Raw genomic sequence first — 23,044 nt, 5'->3', positions numbered from 1 at the left:
AGTGCAAATTAACATTAACTTAACTGAAAAATTATAAAAGTATGATACATTTAAGAGCAAATTAACTTAAAAAAGCTAAAAGTATACATTTAAGAGCAAATTAACATTAAATTATTTTAAAAATGATAAAAGTATGATACATTCAAGAGCAAATTAACATTCAATTATTTTAAAAATGATAAAAATATACATTTAAGAGCAAATTAACATTAACTTAACTTATAAATGATAAAAATATACATTTAAGAGCGAATTAACATGAACTCATTTTAAAAACAATAAAAGTAGATACATTTAAGAGCAAATTGAGTTAAAAAAGCTAAAAATATACATTTAAGAGCAAATTAACATTAAATTATTTTAAAATTGATAAAAGTATGATACATTTAAAAGCAAATTAACTTAACTTAAAAATGATTACAAATGTATATAAGAGCAGATTAACCTTAATTTATCTTAAAAACGGTCAAACTGATGGATTTAGGATTCATTTAATTGAAACTTAATTTACAAACGCTTCCGCATCCTGCCAATCAAACGCGCGTGATGACGTAGCTCCCCAGGACACGTGACCCGCCTGCAGGGCCGGAAGAGGAGCACTCCTCGTGCACGCGAGCAGGAGCGCGCACCCGCCATGGCTTGCGCACTGTGCACGTACGAGACCAACAAGCTGGTTCGGATCCACAGCGTGCGGCTGGGGTCGCTGAAGTGGAGCCTGAACGCAACCATCCTGCTCGGCATCTGGTCAGACACACATTCACACATTCATACATGATTCATCCATTCATACATTCATTCATTGATTGGTGCTAATTAGCGTGAATGTAGAACACGTGTCACTGATTAAAAAGTTGAATTTACAAGTCAGACTTGTGTGCGCGTGTCAGCTTGGTGATGTTGTGGAACCGGAAGTACCAACACTTTGATCAGGTGGTCAGCTCCGTCACCGCCAAGGTGAAGGGCGTGGCCCAGATGCACCTGCCCGGCCAGGGGGGCGTGGTCTGGGATGTGGCCGACTACAGCGGACCGTCGCAGGTGAAAGAACACGTGACTCTGTTGATGATGCTCATGTTTGTTATTGATCTCATTTTAAAAGTCATCATTTCTGTTATTGGTCATATTTTAAAAGTGATCATTTCTATTATTGATCTCATTTTAAAAGTCATTTCTATCATTGGTCATATTTTAAAAGTGATCATGTATGAAAATGATGTAGTTGTTACTATTTCTTCTTCACAATCATGATGAATAGTGTGATTGTGTGTGACACTGCCTTGTGTGGGATGACATTTGTGTTTCCATGGCAACACACTGACACACAGACAGACAGTAGTTTATTGTGTGTGTGTGTGTGTGTGTGTGTGTGTGTGTGTGTGTTTCCTGGTAGGACAAAAAGTCCTTCTTAGTAGTGACCAACGTGATCGTGACAAACAAACAGAAACAAGGACGCTGCCCTGAGGTGCACCTTTACTCTTCATCTTCATCTTCACCTTCATCTTTATCATCATCTTCATCACCTTCATCTTCATTACTTTCATCTTCATTACCTTCATCATCATCTTCATCATCATCATCATCAAACTTTTTGTCATTTTTCTTCTTTGTCTTCAGCCTCCTGTCAGCGGCCGCCTGTGTCGTCATGACAACGACTGTGATTCAAGCACCTGGAGCCAACACAGCAACGGTACTACTAGTACTTTTACTAGTACTACTAGTACTTTACTACTACTACTACTTTTACTACTACTACTTTTACTACTACTACTTTGACTACTACTACTTTGACTACTAGTTGTACTATTATTACTTTTACTAGTACTAGTATCACTTTTACTACTACTATTACTTTTACTACTACTATTACTTTTACTAGTACTACTTAGAGATGTCCGATAATGGCTTTTTTGCCGATATCCGATATTCCGATATTGTCCAACTCTTAATTACCGATTCCGATGTCAACCGATGCGATATACACAGTCGTGGGATTAACACTTTATTATGCCTAATTTTGTTGTGATGCCCCGCTGGATGCATTAAACAATGTAACAAGGTTTTACACAATAAATCAACTCAAGTTGTGGAAAAAAGTGCCAACATGGCACTGCCATATTTATTATTGAAGTCACAAAGTGCATTATTTTTTTTAACGTGCCTCAAAACAGCAGCTTGGAATTTGGGACATGCTCTCCATAAGAGAGCATGAGGAGGTTGAGGGTAGGGGGTTAGCAGGGTGTGTATATTGTAGCGTCCCGGAAGAGTTAGTGCTGCAAGGGGTTCTGGGTATTTGTTCTGTTGTGTTTGTGTTGTGTTACGGTGCGGATGTTCTCCCGAAATGTGTTTGTCATTCTTGTTTGGTGTGGGTTCACAGTGTGGCGAATATTTGTAACAGTGTTAAAGTTGTTTATACGGACACCCTCAGTGTGACCTGTATGGCTGTTGACCAAGTATCAGAGGTGGGACCAAGTCATTGCTTTGCAAGTCACAAGTAAGTCTCAAGTCTTTGCCCTCAAGTCTCGAGTCAAGTCCCGAGTCAAGACAGGCAAGTCCCGAGTCAAGTCCAAAGTCAAGACTGGAAAGTCTCAAGTCGAGTCCCAAGTCCTGCATTTTGAGTTTCGAGTCCTTTCAAGTCCTTTTAACCACAGACTAATATTTTTACACAGATTGTGTATGCTTTTAAAACGCTGTATTTATTTATTAAAACAAGTGCATTTGAAATTGCAAGAAAAAAAATAGTGCTGACATTGCAATTCATAATAGCACTATTAACAGTCATTTTAATAGTTTAAACAATTTTAAACATTTAACTCATTCCTTTACAGAATAAACACATTTGCAAAAGCAAACATTAACATACTATTGGTTGTATTTTATGAAAATAATATTACCAGAGTTGAGAAGGAGCAAAGATCTTCAATATTTGTATGTGAGAATCACAAATAAATCTTCTGGGGGAGGATGACGCCCCTACAGGGGTTTGCTTTACAAACTTTCAGCCCCATCTAAAACAAAATTCACCAGCCGCCACTGATTATAATGCATTCTCATTTTAGGCAAAGTATAAGACAATACTTTCTTAACAGTATAATTGTAACCAGGAATAAGTCTTCAAGTAACAATATTCAAATACTAACATTGTTGGGTAAGACAGCATTTGGTTTTATTCTGAATGTAGTGAAACAGATTGGTGGTTTTAGCTGATATAAAGACTTTCAGGTGTTTATATATGTTGAAGTATTTGGCAGACGCTTTTATCCAAAGCGACATACATAAAAAATACATACATAACAGTCACTGTAAACGTGATCATTTAAGGGAAGAATGTAATACAAAATATCAATACAAAGTGTCAAGACAGAATAAACTCTCTGCTGCTGCAGCAACAGAGATACAGTCTATAAGATAGATATCTAATGTATTCATACATTGTTTATGTAGGATATACGCATGTATATATAACCTAATCATATTGTTTCTTCAATTTAAAAATAGCTTACTGTTTTTTCCCCTTTCTCTGGGATTATATTCCCAGTTTTGATCTCGGACGTCTGGTCGCTTATAGCGTATAAGAATATTATATTACTGTTAAGCAAACTATGAATAATAAAACTTGCCAAAACATGTGTCCTTTATCATAGCTACACGTATGACAAAAAAGCATGTGGAAATGAGTGGTATTCAGTGAGGTAAGATGAATTAAATGCGCTGACAGTTCATTGCTCCTGCCAAATGAATTGCACTGAGTGGAGCGGATCACCACTCCAAGATGGCGGCCCCGCGTCTCGTCTGCGCCTGTAGGCAGTAGCGCTCCATGCTGCGTCTACTTATAAGATGTCTATGGTTATAACGTTAGCAGTGAGTTTACAGCCTCACTCATTTAACGACACAGCAAATAAAAGTCATGTTACTTAGCCAATAAACGTTAGCTTACATTCAAAACTTACCCTTCTTTGTGCAACTTCAAATGTCGAACGAAGTTGGAAGTTGTTGCGTCTCCGTCTGTAATATTCCACCTGCGTGATTTGCATACGGCAATTCGTTTTTTGTTGACCAAGTCGTAGTTTTTATACCCGAACGAAACCAACTTTGGCATAATTGTTCCTCACTGCCGCATTGTTTGACAACTCTTGTTCGGTGGTTGTCCTGCAATTGGATTGGATGAGAGCTGTGTGATGAAAACAACGTAGATCTAATTTGATTGGCTGTTGTACTGACAGCACAGCAGCTGACAAGCAGCACACACGCTGATAGACAGACAAACACGTAGAAAATGAAAGATACGGAGCGCTCCCAAATAACTTTTTAATCTTTGGGTTTTGGGGAAAGTAGCAAGTCATGTCAAGTCAAAAGGCTCAAGTCCAAGTGAAGTCACAAGTCATTGATGTTAAAGTCTAAGTCGAGTTGCAAGTCTCTTTACATTTTGTCAAGTCGAGTCTAAAGTCATCAAATTCATGACTCGAGTCTGACTCGAGTCCAAGTCATGTGACTCGAGTCCACACCTCTGCCAAGTATGCATGGCATTCACTTGTGTGTGTGAAAAGCCGAAGATATTATGTGACTGGGCCGGCACGCAAAGGCAGTGCCTTTAAGGTTTATTGGCGCTCTGTACTTCTCCTTACGTCCGTACATTTTACTTTTTGAAACCGATAATTTTGAAACCGATACCGATAATTTACGATATTACATTTTAAAGCATTTATCGGCCGATAATATCGGCAGTCCGATATTATCGGACATCCCTAGTACTACTACTTTGACTACTACTACTACTTGTACTACTATTACTTTTACTACTACATTGACTACTACTTGTGATTCAGGGCTACATAAATAAACATTGATTGATTGATTGATACTACTACCACTTTGACTACCACTTGTACTACTATTACTTTTACTAGTACTTATATTACTTGTACTACTACTACTATTATTATTACTAGTTCTACTACTACGTTGACAACTACTACTACTACTCGTACTATTACCTTTACTAGTACTACTACTGCTATTAATTTTACTAGTACTACTACTACTTTGACTACTACTACTTGTACTACTAATACTCTTACTAGTACTACTACAGCTATGACTACTACTACTATTACTTTTACTACTACTGACTACTACTACTACTACTACTTTTACTAGTACTACTATGACTACTATTACTTTTACTACTACTACGACTATTATGATTACTATTACTTTTATTAGTACTACTATTAATTTTACTAGTACTGCTATTACTTTACTACTACTACTTTTACTATTAATTTTACCCGTACTACGATTACATTTACTTGTACTACAACTATTTTTACTAGTACTGCTACTACTACTTGTACTACTATTACTTTTACTAGTACTACTACTTTGACCAGTAGTACTATTAATTTGACTACTACTATGACTACTACTATTACTATTACTACTATTACTATTACTACTACCACTTTGACGACTACTACTACTATTACTTTTACCAGTACTACTACTACTACTACAACTACTTTGACTACTACTACTATTACTAGTACTACTACTACTACTACCTTGACTACTATGGCTACTACTACTATTACTTTTACTAGTACTACTACTTTGACTACTAATACTTTTACTAGTACTACTACAACTACTACTTTGACTACTACTACTTTTACTAGTACTACTTTGACTACTACTTTGACTACTACTACTACTTGTACTACTACTACTACTTGTACTACTACTACTTTTATGGTATAGCTCGGTTGGCAGAGTGGCCGTGCCAGCAACTTGAGGGTTCCAGGTTCGAACCTCGCTCTGCCATCCTAGTCACTGCCGTTGTGTCCTTGGGCAAGACACTTTACCCACCTGCTCCCAGTGCCACCCACACTGCTTTAAATGTAACTTAGATATTGGGTTTCACTATGTAAAAGCGCTTTGAGTCACTAGAGAAAAGCGCTATATAAATATAATTAAATTCAATTAAAAAAAAAAAAAAGTATTACTACTACTACTACTTTTACCACTTCTACAAGAGCCAAAAGCAGTGAAGTTGTCACGTTGTGTAAATGGTAAATAAAAACAGAATACAATGATTTGCAAATCCTTTTCAACTTATATCCAATTGAATAGACTGCAAAGACAAGATATTTAATGTTCACACTGAGAAACTTTATTTTTTGCAAATAATCATGAACTTAGAATTTAATGGCAGCAACACATTGCAAAAAAGTTATCACAGGGGCATTTTTACCACTGTGTTACATGGCCTTTCCTTTTAACAACACTTACTAAACATTTGGGAACTGAGGAGACACATTTTTAAAGCTTTTCAGGTGCAATTCTTTCCCATTCTTGCTTGATGTACAGCTTAAGTTGTTCAACAGTCTCCCTTGTGCTATTTTAGGCTTCATATTGCGCCACACATTTTCAATGGGAGACAGGTCTGGACTACAGGCAGGCCAGTCTAGTACCCGCACTCTTTTACTATGAAGCCACGCTGTTGTAACACATGGCTTGGCATTGTCTTGCTGAAATAAGCAGGGGCGTCCATGATAACATTGCTTGGATGGCAACATATGTTGCTCCAAAACCTGTATGTACCTTTCAGCATTAATGGTGCCTTCACAGATGTGTAAGTTACCTATGTCTTGGGCACTAATACACCCCCATACCATCACACATGCTGGCTTTTTAACTTTGCACAGTCCGGATGGTTCTTTTCCTCTTTGGTCCGGAGGACACGACGTCCACAGTTTCCAAAAACAATTTGAAATGTGGACTCGTCAGACCACAGAACACTTTTCCACTTTGCATCAGTCCATCTTAGATGAGCTCGGGCCCAGCGAAGCTGGCGGCGTTTCTGGGTGTTGTTGATAAATGGCTTTGGCTTTGCATTATAGAGTTTTAACTTGCACTTACAGATGTAGCAACCAACTGTAGTTACTGACAGTGGTTTTCTGAAGTGTTCCTCAGCCCATGTGGTGATATCCTTTACACACTGATGTCGCTTTTTGATGCAGTACCGCCTGAGGGATCCAAGGTCTGTAATATCATGGCTTACATGCAGTGATCTCTCCAGATTCTCTGAACCTTTTGATGATATAACGGAGCGTAGATGGTGAAATCCCTAAATTCCTTGCAATAGCTGGTTGACAAATGTTGTTCTTAAACAATTTGCTCACGCATTTGTTGACAAAGTGGTGACCCTCGCCCCATCCTTGTTTGTGAATGACTGAGCATTTCATGGAAGCTGCTTTTATACCCAATCATGGCACCCACCTGTTCCCAATTAGCCTGTTCACCTGTGGGATGTTCCTAATAAGTGTTTGATAAGCATTCCTCAACTTTCTCAGTCTTTTTTGCCACTTGTGCCAGCTTTTTTGAAACATGTTGCAGGCATCAAATTCCAAATGAGCTAATATAATATAACAGTAAATGTCTTGTCTTTGCAGTCTATTCAATTGAATATAGGTTGAAAAGGATTTGCAAATCATCGTATTCTGTTTTTATTTACCATTTACACAACGTGACAACTTAACTGCTTTTGGGTTTTAGATTACTACTACTATTACTACTACTTGTAGAACTTATACTATTTTTACAACTAATTTTACTACTACCTGTATCATAATGGTCACTACTTTTACGACTACTTGTATCAGAATGATCACTACTTTTACTACTACCTGTATCAAAATGGTCACTACTTTCACTACTACCTGTATCAGAACGGTCACTACTTTCACTACTACCTGTATCAGAACGGTCACTACTTTCACTACTACCTGTATCAGAACGGTCACTACTTTTACTACTACCTGTGTCAAAATGGTCAGTACTTTCACTACTACCTGTATCAGAACGGTCAGTACTTTCACTACTACCTGTATCAGAACGGTCAGTACTTTTATTACTACCTGTATCAGAATGATCACTACTTTTACTACTACCTGTATCAGAACGATCACTACTTTTACTACTACCTGTATCAGAATGGTCACTACTTTTACTACTACCTGTATCAGAATGGTCACTACTTTTACTACTACCTGTATCAGAACGATCACTACTTTTACTACTACCTGTATCAGAATGGTCACTACTTTTACTACTACCTGTATCAGAATGATCATTACTTTTCCTACTACCTGTATCAAAATGGTCACTACTTTCACTACTACCTGTATCAGAACGGTCACTACTTTTACTACTACCTGTATCAGAATGGTCACTACTTTTACTACTACCTGTATCAGAAAGATCATTACTTTTGTTACTACCTGTATCAGAATGATCACTACTTTTACTACTACCTGTATCAGAATGGTCACTACTTTTACTACTACCTGTATCAGAATGATCATTACTTTTACTACTACTTGTATCAAAATGGTCACTACTTTTACTACTACCTGTATCAGAAAGATCACTACTTTTCCTACTACCTGTATCAGAATGATCATTACTTTTCCTACTACTTGTATCAGAATGGTCACTACTTTTACTACTACCTGTATCAAAATGGTCACTACTTTTACTACTACCTGTATCAGAATGATCATTACTTTTCCTACTACTTGTATCAGAATGGTCACTACTTTTACTACTACCTGTATCAAAATGGTCACTACTTTCACTACTACCTTTATCAGAACGGTCACTACTTTCACTACTACCTGTATCAGAACAGTCACTACTTTTACTACTACCTGTATCAAAATGATCACTACTTTTACTACTACCTGTATCAGAACGGTCACTACTTTCACTACTACCTGTATAAGAACGGTCACTACTTTCATTACTACCTGTATCAGAATGATCACTACTTTTACTACTACCTGTATCAGAACGATCACTACTTTTACTACTACCTGTATCAGAACGATCACTACTTTTACTACTACCTGTATCAGAATGGTCACTACTTTTACTACTACCTGTATCAGAATGGATCAAGCTGTCCTCCCCCAGGAATCCAGACGGGATCGTGCGTGAAGTTTGACGCGTTGACGAGGACGTGTGAGGTGACTGCTTGGTGTCCCATCGAGACCAAGACTCGTCCTCCAAGGTACACTTCCTGTTTGCATTAGAAACTCTAAAGTGGCATCACATGATATCGACATGTCAACACCTGGTATCACCATGTTCTAATTTGATATCAACATGTTTGTTACTGGGATCACATAATTTCAACATGTTATCACCTGATATCACCATTTTCTAATTTGATATCATCATATGTTTAACTGGTATCACATGATATCAACATGTTGGTACATGGTATAACCATATTCTAATTTGATATCAACATGTTTGTTACTGGGATCACATAATATCAACATGTTAGCACCTGGTATCACCATTTTGTAATTTGATATCAACATATTTTTAACTGGTATCACATGATATCAACATGTTAGTACCTGGTATAACCATGTTCTAATTTGATATCAACATGTTTGTTACTGGGATCACATAATATCAATTTGTTAGCACCTGGTATCACCATTTTATAATTTGATATCAACCTATTTGTAACGGGATCACATAATATCAACATGTTAGTACCTGGTATAACCATGTTCTAATTTGATATCAACATGTTTGTTACTGGGATCACATAATATCAACATAATAGCACCTGGTATCACCATGTTTAAACATAACATGTTTGTTACTGGCATCGGATAATATCAACATGTCAGCACTTTGTGTTACCATGTTAAACATGATATCAACATGATTGTAACTAGTATCAAATGATATCAACACGTTAGCACCTGGCATCACCTTGTTTTAACATGATATGAATTTTTTTTAACTGGCATCACATGATATCGACATGTAAGCACCTGGTATCACCATTTTCTAATTTGATATCAACATATTTGTAACTGGTATCACATGATATTGACATGTTAGCACCTGGTATCACCATGTTCTAATTTAATATCAACGTGTTTGTTACTGGGCTCACAATATCAACATGTTAGCACCTGATATCACCATGTTCAAATTTGATATCAACATGTTTGTTACTGGGATCACATAATATCAACATGTTAGCACCTCGTATCATCACGTTTGTTACTGGCATCGGATGATGTCAACATGTCAGCACTTTGTATTATCATGTTTAAACATGGTATCAACATGATTGTAACTGGTATCAAATGATATCAACATGTTAGCACCTGGCATCACCTTGTTTAAACATGATATGAACATGTTTATAACTGGCATCACATGGTATCAACATGTAAGCACCTGGTATCACCATTTTCTAATTTGATTTCAACATATTTGTAACTGGTATCACATGATATCAACATGTTAGTACCTGGTATCACCATGTTCTAATTTGATATCAACATGTTTGTTACTAGGATCACATAATATCAACGTGTTAGCACCTGGTATCACCGTGTTCTAATTTGATATCAACATGTTTGTTACTGGGATCACATAATATCAACATGTTAGCACCTGGTATCACCATTTTGTAATTTGATATCAACATATTTGTAACGGGATCACATTACATCAACATATTAGCACCTGGTATCACCATTTTCTACCTTGATATCAACATATTTGTAACTGGTATCACATGATATCAACATGTTAGTACCTGGTATCACCATGTTCTAATTTGATATCAATATGTTCGTTACAAGGTCACATAATATCAACATGTTAGCACCTGGTATCACCATTTTGTAATTTGATATCAACATATTTGTAACTGGTATCACATGATATTAACATGTTAGTACCTGGTATAACCATGTTCTAATTTGATATCAACATGTTTGTTACTGGGATCACATAATATCAACATGTTAGCACCTGGTATCACCATTTTGTAATTTGATATCAACATATTTGTAACGGGATCACATAATATCAACATGTTAGCACCTGGTATCACCATTTTCTACTTTGATATCAACATATTTGTAACTGGTATCAAATGATATCAACATGTTAGTACCTGGTATCACCATGTTCTAATTTGATATCATTATATTTGTTACAGGGTCACATAATATCAACATGTTATCACATGGTATCACCATTTTCTAATTTGATATAAACATGATTGTAACTGGTATCAAATGATATCAACATGTTAGCACCTGGCATCACCTTGTTTAAACATGATATGAACATGTTTATAACTGGCATCACATGATATCAACATGTAAGCACCTGGTATCACCATTTTCTAATTTGATTTCAACATGTTTGTTACTGGTATCACATGATATCAACATGTTAGCACCTCGTATCATCACATTTGTTACTGGCATCGGATGATATCAACATGTCAGCTCTTTGTATTACCATATTTAAACATGATGTCAACATGATTGTAACCGGTATCAAATTTTATCAACATGTTAGCACCTGGCATCACCTTGTTTAAACATTGTATGAACATGTTTAGAACTGGCATCACATGATATCAACATGTTTGCACCTGGTATCACCATGTTGTAATTTGATATCAACATGTTTTCAACTGGTATCACATGTTAGTAACATGTTCGTACCTGGTATCACCATGTTCTAATTTAAAAACATGTTTGTAACTGGCATTGGAAAATATTGACATGTTAGCAACTGGTATCACCATTTTCTAATTTGATATCAACATCACATGAAATCGACATGTTCGTACCTGGTATCACCATCTTTAAACATCAATGTTTCCAACTAGTATCCATTTGTATCAACCTGTTTGCACATGGTGTCAATATGTTATCACTTTGCATCCTCATATTAAGCTTTGATATCAATATATTTGTACCTGGTATCTACATGTTAGCACCAACACACCTGGTCTTAATATATTTAAACAGCATGGTGGCACTTTGCTATCATGTTTGTGACTGGTATCGCATGATATCAACATGTAAGCACCTGGTATCCCTTGATATCAGGTACAGATTCAAACTTGATATCGACATGTTTGTACTTGGTATCATGTGATATCAACATGTTTGTACTTGGTATCACCATATTCAAACTTGATATCATCATGGTTGTACCTGGTATCATGTGATATCAACGTGTTTGCACTTGGTGTTACCATATTCAAACTTGATATCATCATGGTTGTACCTGGTATCATGTGATATCAACATGTTTGTACTTGGTATCACCATATTCAAACTTGATATCATGTTTGTACCTGGTATCATGTGATATCAGCATGTTTGTAAAGGTAGACTTATAATGTGCATGGATAACATTTTCCTCTCTTCAATAATTTCCGATAGTTTCCAGGTGGATCGTCTATAAGGTGAAGTATTAGTGCCTGGTTAACAAATAAAACAAATATAGCATTCATAGCTGTGGCTGTAGGCAACCTCCAGTAGGCTAGCATGCTAACATGAATGTGGTATGCAGGCCCGCTGTGTTGGCGTCAGCTGAGAACTTCACGGTGCTCATCAAAAACAACATTCGCTTTCCCGCTTTCAACTTCATCAGGTGAAGCTTTTTATCCCAAGTGTGAGTGTCGTGTAAAGATCCATCATAACTAATATCATCTACCACATAATAACAAATATCTACCATATCAATAACAAATATCATCCACCCATTTTCTACCGCTTATTCCCTTCGGCCATCATATCAATAACAAATATCATCTACCATGTCATAACAAATATCACCTACCATATCACCTACCATGTCATAACAAATATAATCTCCCATATCATAACAAATATCATCTACCATGTCATAACAGTTATCTACCATATCATAACAAATATAATCTACCATATCATAACAAATATCATCTACCATATCATCTACCATGTCATAACAAATATCCTCTACCATATCATAACAAATATCATCTACCATGTCATAACAAATGTCATCTACCATATCATAACAAATGTCATTTACCATATAACAAATACCAGATATCTACCATGTCATAACAAATATCTACCATATCATAACAAATATCATCTACCATTACATAACAAATATCATCTACCACATCGTAACAAATATCTACCATATGATAACAAATATCATAACAAATATCTACCATATAACATATCTACCATATAACAAATATCATCTACCATATAACAAATATCTACCATGTCATAACAAATATCTACCATATCATAACAAATATCATCTACCATATAACAAATATAATCTACCATATAATAACAAATATAATCCACCATATAACAAATATCTACAATATCATAACAAATATCATCTACCATATCATAACAAATATCTACCATATCGTAACAAATATCATCTACCATATAACAAATATCTACCATATAACATCATCTACCATATCATAACAAATATCATTTACCATATAACTAATATCTACCATGTCATAACAAATATCTACCATATCATAACAAATATAATCTACTATATCATAACAAATGTCATCTACCATGTCATAACAAATGTCATCTACCATAACATAACAAATATCATCTACCATATCATAACATATGTCATCTGCCACATAACTAATATCATCTATCATATCAATAACAAATATCATCTACCATATCATAACAAATATCTACCATATAACAAATATAATCTACCATATAATAACAAATATCTACCATATCATAACAAATATCTACAATATCATAACAAATATCATCTACCATATCATAACAAATGTCATCTACCATGTCATAACAAATTTCATCTACCATAACATAACAAATATCATCTACCATATCATAACATATGTCATCTGCCACATAACTAATATCATCTATCATATCAATAACAAATATCATCTACCATATCATAACAAATATCATCTACCATATTAAAAATGTCATCTACCATGTCATAACAAATGTCATCTACCATATCATAACAAATACCATCCACCATATAACAAATGTCATCTACCATGTCATAACAAATGTCATCTACCATGTCATAACAAATGTCATCTACCATGTCATAACAACTGTCATCTACCATGTCATAACAAATGTCATCTACCATATCATAACAAATACCATCTACCATATCATAAGAATTGTCATCTACCATGTCATAACAAATATCTACCATGTCATAACAAATGTCATCTACCATAACATAACAAATATCATCTACCATATCATAACAAATGTCATCTGCCATATAACTAATATCATCCATCATATCATAAGAAATATCATCTACCATATCATAACAAATGTCATCTACCATATCATAACAAATATCATCTACCATATAAAAAATGTCATCTACCATGTCATAACAAATGTCATCCACCATATCATAACAAATACCATCTACCATATCATAACAAATGTCATCTACCATGTCATAACAAATGTCATCTACCATGTCATAACAAATGTCATCTACCATATCATAACAAATGTCATCTACCATGTCATAACACATATCATCTACCATGTCAAAACAAATATCATCTACCATGTCAAAACAAATATCATCTACCATGTCAAAACAAATATCATCTACCATGTCATAACAAATATCATCTACCATATCATAACAAATGTCATCTACCATATAACTAATATCATCCATCATATCAATAACAAATATCATCTACCATATCATAACAAATGTCATCTACCATATCATAACAAATGTCATCTACCATATCATAACAAATACCATTTCATAACAAATGTCATCTACCATGTCATAACAAATATCATCTACCATGTCATAACAAATGTCATCTACCATATCATAAAAAATGTCATCTATCATATCATAACACTTATCATCTACCATATCATAACAAATGTCATCTACCATATAACTAATATCATCCATCATATCAATAACAAATATCATCTACCATATCATAACAAATATCATCTACCATATCATAACAAGTGTCATCTACCATATCATAACAAATGTCATCTACCATATAACTAATATCATCCATCATATCAATAACAAATATCTACCATATCATAACAAATATCATCTACCATATCATAACAAATGTCATCTACCATATCATAACAAATGTCATCTATTATATCATAACACTTATCTACCATATCATAACAAATGTCATCTACCATATAACTAATATCATCCATCATATCAATAACAAATAACATCTACCATATGATAACAAATGTCATCTACCATATGATAACAAATGTCATCTACCATATCATAACAAATGTCATCTACCATATAACAAATGTCATCTACCATGTCATAACACATGTTATCTACCATATCAATCATAACAAATACCATGTACCATATCATAACAAAAATCATCTACCATATCATAACAATAACAAATATGTCTTGTAGAAGGAACATCCTTCCAGAGATGGACGACGCCTACTTGAGGAGTTGCCAGCGTGCCAATGACTCTTTGTGTCCCATCTTCAGACTGGGAGATGTGGTGAGACAGGCGGGGCAGAACTTCTCTCAGATGGCCGTGGAGGTGACACACATTTATTTAGATTCTATTAGAACAAGATAGCCGTGGAGGTGACACGCATTTATTTAGATTCTATTAAAACAAGATGGCCGTGGAGGTGACACACATTTATTTAGATTCTATTAGAACAAGATGGTCGTGGAGGTGACACGCATTTATTTAGATTCTATTAAAACAAGATAGCCGTGGAGGTGACACGCATTTATTTAGATTCTATTAGAACAAGATGGCTGTGGAGGTGACACGCATTTATTTAGATTCTATTAAAACAAGATGGCCGTGGAGGTGACACGCATTTATTTAGATTCTATTAGAACAAAATGGCCGTGGAGGTGACACGCATTTATTTAGATTCTATTAGAACAAGATAGCCGTGGAGGTGCCACGCATTTATTTAGATTCTGTTAGAACAAGATGGCCGTGGAGGTGACACGCATTTATTTAGATTCTATAAGAACAAGATAGCCGTGTAGGTGACACGCATTTATTTAGATTCTGTTAGAACAAGATAGCCGTGGAGGTGCCATGCATTTATTTAGATTCTCTTAGAACAAGATGGCCGTGGAGGTGACACGCATTTATTTAGATTCTATTAGAACAAGATGGCCGTGGAGGTGACACGCATTTATTTAGATTCTATTAGAACAAGATGGCCGTGGAGGTGACACACATTTATTTAGATTCTATTAGAACAATATGGCCGTGGAAGTGACACGCATTTATTTAGATTCTATTAGAACAAGATGGCCGTGGAGGTGACACGCATTTATTTAGATTCTATTAAAACAAGATAGTCTTGGAGGTGACACGCATTTATTTAGATTCTATTACAACAAGATGGCCGTGGAGGTGACACGCATTTATTTAGATTCTGTTAGAACAAGATAGCCGTGGAGGTGACACGCATTTATTTAGATTCTCTTAGAACAAGATGGCCGTGGAGGTGACACGCATTTATTTAGATTCTATTAGACCAAGATGGCCGTGGAGGTGACACGCATTTATTTAGATTCTATTAGAACAAGATGGCCGTGGAGGTGACACACATTTATTTAGATTCTATTAGAACAAGATGGCCGTGGAGGTGACACGCATTTATTTAGATTCTATTAGAACAAGATGGCCGTGGAGGTGACACGCATTTATTTAGATTCTATTAAAACAAGATAGCCTTGGAGGTGACACGCATTTATTTAGATTCTATTAGAACAAGATGGCCGTGGAGGTGACATGCATTTATTTAGATTCTATTAGACGAAGATGGCCTTGGAGGTGACACGAAATTATTTAAATTCTATTAGAACAAGATAGCCGTGGAGGTGACACGCATTTATTTAGATTCTGTTAGAACAAGATAGCCGTGGAGGTGCCATGCATTTATTTAGATTCTATTAGAACAAGATGGCCGTGGAGGTGACACGCATTTATTTAGATTCTATTAGAACAAGATAGCCGTGGAGGTGACACGCATTTATTAAGATTCTATTAGAACAAGATGGCCGTGGAGGTGACACACATTTATTTAGATTCTATTAGAACAATATGGCCGTGGAAGTGACACGCATTTATTTAGATTCTATTAGAACAAAATGGCCGTGGAGGTGACACGCATTTATTTAGATTCTATTAGAACAAGATAGCCGTGGAGGTGCCACGCATTTATTTAGATTCTGTTAGAACAAGATGGCCGTGGAGGTGACACGCATTTATTTAGATTCTATAAGAACAAGATAGCCGTGTAGGTGACACGCATTTATTTAGATTCTGTTAGAACAAGATAGCCGTGGAGGTGCCATGCATTTATTTAGATTCTCTTAGAACAAGATGGCCGTGGAGGTGACACGCATTTATTTAGATTCTATTAGAACAAGATGGCCGTGGAGGTGACACGCATTTATTTAGATTCTATTAGAACAAGATGGCCGTGGAGGTGACACACATTTATTTAGATTCTATTAGAACAATATGGCCGTGGAAGTGACACGCATTTATTTAGATTCTATTAGAACAAGATGGCCGTGGAGGTGACACGCATTTATTTAGATTCTATTAAAACAAGATAGCCTTGGAGGTGACACGCATTTATTTAGATTCTATTACAACAAGATGGCCGTGGAGGTGACACGCATTTATTTAGATTCTGTTAGAACAAGATAGCCGTGGAGGTGACACGCATTTATTTAGATTCTATTAAAACAAGATGGCCGTGGAGGTGACACGCATTTATTTAGATTCTATTAGAACAAAATGGCCGTGGAGGTGACACGCATTTATTTAGATTCTGTTAGAACAAGATGGCCGTGGAGGTGACACGCATTTATTTAGATTCTATAAGAACAAGATAGCCGTGTAGGTGACACGCATTTATTTAGATTCTGTTAGAACAAGATAGCCGTGGAGGTGCCATGCATTTATTTAGATTCTCTTAGAACAAGATGGCCGTGGAGGTGACACACATTTATTTAGATTCTATTAGAACAAGATGGCCGTGGAGGTGACACGCATTTATTTAGATTCTATTAGAACAAGATGGCCGTGGAGGTGACACACATTTATTTAGATTCTATTAGAACAATATGGCCGTGGAAGTGACACGCATTTATTTAGATTCTATTAGAACAAGATGGCCGTGGAGGTGACACGCATTTATTTAGATTCTATTAAAACAAGATAGCCTTGGAGGTGACACGCATTTATTTAGATTCTATTACAACAAGATGGCCGTGGAGGTGACACGCATTTATTTAGATTCTGTTAGAACAAGATAGCCGTGGAGGTGCCATGCATTTATTTAGATTCTATTAGACCAAGATGGCCGTGGAGGTGACACGCATTTATTTAGATTCTATTAGAACAAGATGGCCGTGGAGGTGACACGCATTTATTTAGATTCTATTAGAACAAGATGGCCGTGGAGGTGACACACATTTATTTAGATTCTATTAGAACAAGATGGCCGTGGAGGTGACACGCATTTATTTAGATTCTATTAGAACAAGATGGCCGTGGAGGTGACACACATTTATTTAGATTCTATTAGAACAAGATGGCCGTGGAGGTGCCATGCATTTATTTAGATTCTATTAGAACAAGATGGCCGTGGAGGTGACACGCATTTATTTAGATTCTATTAGAACAAGATAGCCGTGGAGGTGACACGCATTTATTAAGATTCTATTAGAACAAGGACTTTTTGCCACATTGAAACAATGAAGTGTTTTTTTTAAATTGCAAATTCTATACTAAATCGCCTGCACTGGTTGCACTTGCATTGTTGACCACAGGGGGGCGTCATAGGCATCCAGATTAAATGGGACTGCAACCTGGACCTTCTGACGCGCCGCTGCCTGCCCAGGTACTCCTTCCGGAGGCTGGATGAGAATGAGAGCAACAAGACCCTCTACCCCGGGTTCAACTTCAGGTGTTATGACGTCACAATAGATGATATCACGTGTTCAGAGTGGTCCAATAAGATGTCACTTTTAGCATCACATGTCACATGGTTATGTAAAGTGCAACACAAAGTGCCACTGCGACCAATTTGTTGGCACCTCGATATCAACATGTTTGCACCTAGTATAAACTTGATATCAACAGGTTTCCAACTGGTATCACCCTAGCTAAACTTGATATCAACATGTATGCAACTGGTATCAATCACCCTAGCTAAACTTGATATCAACATGTTAGTACCTAGTATAACTCTAGCTAAACTTGATATCAATATGTTTGCACCTAGTATCACCTTAGCTAAACTTGAAATCAACATGTATGCAACTGGTAGCACTCTAGCTAAACTTGATATTAACATGTTAGTACCTGGTATCACCCTAGCTAAACTTGATATGAACATGTTAGTACCTGGTATCACTCTAGCTGAACTTGATATTAACATGTTAGTACCTGGTATCACTCTAGCTAAACTTGATATCAGCATGTTAGTACCTGGTAGCACCATATTCACACTTGATATTGGCCTGTTAGCACCTAGTATCACCATATTTACACTTGATATCGACATGTTAGCACCTGGTATCTTAATGATATTAACATGTCAGTAATCATAATATTCCCACATGATATCAACATGTCTGGTACCATTACATTCTCACATGATATTGACATGTCTGGTATCACCATGTTCCCACATGATGTCAGCATGCTTGTAGCAGACATACTGTATTAATATGACATATGTCACATGTTCAGGTTTGCAAAGTACAACATGGTGGACGGCGTGGAGGAGAGAACGCTCTACAAGGCTTTTGGCATCAGGTTCGACATCCTGGTCTTTGGACAGGTGCTCACATTTCGAATCAGTATCGCACATGTCATCCTTAATAATTCATTTCAGTATTACACACGTCACCATTAATTATTAATTTCAGTATCGCATGCGTCATCCTTAATTATTCATTTCAGTACCCTTAATTATTCATTTCAGTATCATTAATTATTCACTTCAGTATCACACGTCATCTTTAATGAATCATTTCAGTATTGCACACCTCATCCTTAATTATTCATTTCAGTATCGCAGACGTCATCCTTAATTATTCATTTCAGTATCGCACACGTCATCCTTAATGAATAATTTCAGTATCGCACATGTCATCCTTAATAATTCATTTCAGTATTACACACGTCATCATTAATTATTAATTTCAGTATCGCATGCGTCATCCTTAATTATTCATTTCAGTACCCTTAATTATTAATTTCAGTATCGCACACGTCATCATTAATTATTCACTTCAGTATCACACGTCATCTTTAATGAATCATTTCAGTATTGCACACCTCATCCTTAATTATTCATTTCAGTATCGCAGACATCATCCTTAATTATTCATTTCAGTATCGCACACGTCATCCTTAATGAATAATTTCAGTATCGCACCGTCATCCTTAATGAATCATTTCAGTATTGCACAAGTCATCCTTAATTATTCATTTCCGTATCGCACACGTCATCCTGAATGAATCATTTCAGTATCGCACACTTCATTCTTAATGAATAATTTCAGTATCGCACACGTCATTCTTAATTAATCATTTTAGTATCGCACACGTTATCCTAATGAATCATTTCAGTATCGTACACATAATTCTTAATTAATCATTTCAGTATCGCACACGTCATCCTTAATTAATCATTTCAGTATCGTACATGTCATCCGTAAATAATCTTTTCAGTATTGCACACGTCATCTTTAATTATTCATTTCAGTATCGCAAACGTCATCCTTGATATAATTTCAAGTGTGTTGTTTTGTTTTGTCCAGGCAGGAAAGTTCAGCATCATTCAGCTCGTTGTCTATATCGGCTCTACACTGTCCTACTACGCTCTGGTGAGTCTACAATGTGTAGTGCACCCCATATATGTAGTACATAGGTATATGTAGTACATGTGTATATGTAGTACATGGATATATGTAGTACATAAGTATATGTAGTACATGGGTATATGCGGTACATGGATGTATGTAGTACATGGGTATACCCCTTGATATCAACATGTTAGCACCTGGTATCCCTTGACATCACCATGCAAGCACCTGGTATCCCTTGATATCAACATGTTAGCACCTGGTATCCCTAATATCAACATGTTAGCACCTGGTATCCCGTGATATCAACATGCAAGCACCTGGTATCCCTTGATATCAACATGCTAGCACCTGGTATCCCTTGATGTCAACTTTGCTAGCACCTGGTGTCCCTTGATATCAACATGCTAGCACGTGGTATCCTTTGATATCAACATGCTAGCACCTGGTATCCTTTGATATCAACACGCTAGCACCTGGTATCCTTTGATATCAACATGTTAGCACCTGATATCCCTTGATATCAACACACTAGCACCTGGTATCCTTTGATCTCAACATGCTGGCACCTGACATCCCTTGATATCAACATGTTAGCACCTGGTATCCCCTAATATCAACATGTTAGCACCTGGTATCCCTTGATATCAACATGCTAGCACCTGGTATCCCTTGATATCAACATGCAAGCACCTGGTATCCCTTGAAGCACCTGGTATCCCTTGATATCAACATGTTATCACCTGGTATCCCCTAATATCAACATGTTAGCACATGGTATCCCTTGATATCAACATGCTAACACCCGGTATCCTTTGATATCAACATGTTAGCACCTGGTATCCCCTAATATCAACATGTTAGCACCTGGTATCCCTTGATATCAACATGCAAGCACCTGGTATCCCTTGATATCAACATGTTAGCTCCTGGTATCCCCTAATATCAACATGTTAGCACCTGGTATCCCTTGATATCAACATGCAAGCACCTGGTATCCCTTGATATCAACATGTTAGCACCTGGTATCCCCTAATATCAACATGTTAGCACCTGGTATCCCTTGATATCAACATGCAAGCACCTGGTATCCCTTGATATCAACATGCTAGCACCTGGTATCCCTTGATATCAACTTGCTAGCACCTGGTATCCCTTGATATCAACATGCTAACACCTGCTATTCTTTGATATTAACATGCTAGCACCTGGTATACCTTGAAATGGACATATGCCCAAATAAAGGCTTCCTGTTGTGAAAGTTCTTCCTGTGTCGTGATGGTGGAGGCGCTAACCGTCCCCTGTGTGCCGTTGCCTAGACGACGGTGCTGATGGACTGGTTGATCGAAACCAGCTGCTACTCTGCAGACGTGGGCCAGAACTACGGTGAGAAGAAGGTGGAGTCAGTGGAGGACGGCAAGAAGGTGAGGGCTTGATGGCGCCGTGGGGGCGTGGTCGTCTTCAAGGCCTGTTTTTGTCCCAGGGCGTGCTGAGCGTGTCCTACGTGGACCAAGACCACATCCGCGTGGTAAAAATGTCCCTCAAGAGACGCCTGCAGGATGCCAACACGGTTGCCGTGGAGACCAGAAGGGTAAATAAAGTGTAGTGCTGGGGCGTCTCCACTAGGTGGCGTTAAAGAGATTCCTGTCCCGCCAGGAGGACGCGGGACACGTGACAATGGCGGTCTCCGTCCTTCTTCAAGCACAAGTTGACCCTCGGCCCGTGCCCGACCCCAAACCCGACTTTGAGCGGCCATCTTGGTGTGGATGTGGGCGCTGCACCGCCTCCGCCCTCCCCCAGGAGGAGCTGTGCTGCAGGCGGAGCGAGGGTCCCTGCATCTCCTCGTCTGCGCTCTTTGAGCGGCTGGTGTTACATCGCCCCCTGCTGGAGGCGCTGCTTCTCTACAGGGACCCTTTGTCTCCTGCGCCCGCCACCCGCCGCAGCGCCGCCACCCGCAGCCACAGCACCGCCACCCTGCGACACTGCGCCTACCAGCAGTACGTGGCCTGGAGGTTCGGTGTCCCGCCCGCCACCACCTGCCCCGCCATCCCTCGCTGCTGCGTGGGCAGGATCAGGGAGGAGTTCCCCAGCCCGGACGGACGCTACAGCGGCTTCACGCTCGCCAACGCCGCCCCAGCCATAACAACACAAGACTAGAAAACACCAATAAAATCTTCTTGACCGCTTTTGTCTTCATGTGACTTTATCGTATCGCACCAGAGGATACTCGCTTCTC

General features: G+C 37.4%; 1 protein-coding gene across 3 annotated transcripts; it reads left to right on the top strand.

The window, feature by feature from the left end:
- Positions 1–559: 559 nt before the first annotated feature.
- On the top strand, positions 560–22,993 carry LOC133631904 (P2X purinoceptor 4-like). 3 transcript variants are annotated; one of them, XM_062024087.1, is made up of 13 exons: positions 560–744; positions 888–1,035; positions 1,388–1,459; positions 1,612–1,684; positions 8,968–9,064; positions 12,412–12,492; positions 15,427–15,481; positions 18,763–18,899; positions 19,688–19,778; positions 20,764–20,829; positions 22,128–22,232; positions 22,292–22,399; positions 22,465–22,993. In XM_062024087.1, the coding sequence occupies exons 1-13, from the start codon at positions 635–637 to the stop codon at positions 22,963–22,965; spliced, it is 1,644 nt and encodes a 547-aa protein (XP_061880071.1). In that variant the 5' UTR covers positions 560–634; the 3' UTR covers positions 22,966–22,993. The 3 variants fall into 3 exon arrangements, with proteins under 3 accessions (XP_061880071.1, XP_061880070.1, XP_061880069.1); XM_062024086.1 differs by having other exon boundaries at positions 562–744; positions 1,397–1,459; positions 15,346–15,481; XM_062024085.1 differs by having other exon boundaries at positions 564–744; positions 15,346–15,481.
- Positions 22,994–23,044: the final 51 nt, after the last annotated feature.

The sequence above is a fragment of the Entelurus aequoreus genome, linkage group LG17 (genome assembly GCF_033978785.1).
Source record: "Entelurus aequoreus isolate RoL-2023_Sb linkage group LG17, RoL_Eaeq_v1.1, whole genome shotgun sequence".
Classification (NCBI taxonomy): domain Eukaryota; kingdom Metazoa; phylum Chordata; class Actinopteri; order Syngnathiformes; family Syngnathidae; genus Entelurus; species Entelurus aequoreus.
Note: the sequence above shows the minus strand (reverse complement) of the source record. Positions and strands in the feature narration are given on the sequence as shown.

Excerpts from the sequence above, each read along its gene's own strand:
- LOC133631904 (XM_062024085.1), top strand. The coding sequence starts at position 635 with ATGGCTTGCGCACTGTGCACGTACGAGACCAACAAGCTGGTTCGGATC. Across the intron at positions 12,493-15,345 it reads CCCGCTTTCAACTTCATCAG|AAGGAACATCCTTCCAGAGA; the intron begins GTGAAGCTTTTT and ends TATGTCTTGTAG. Across the intron at positions 22,233-22,291 it reads CAGTGGAGGACGGCAAGAAG|GGCGTGCTGAGCGTGTCCTA; the intron begins GTGAGGGCTTGA and ends TTTTTGTCCCAG.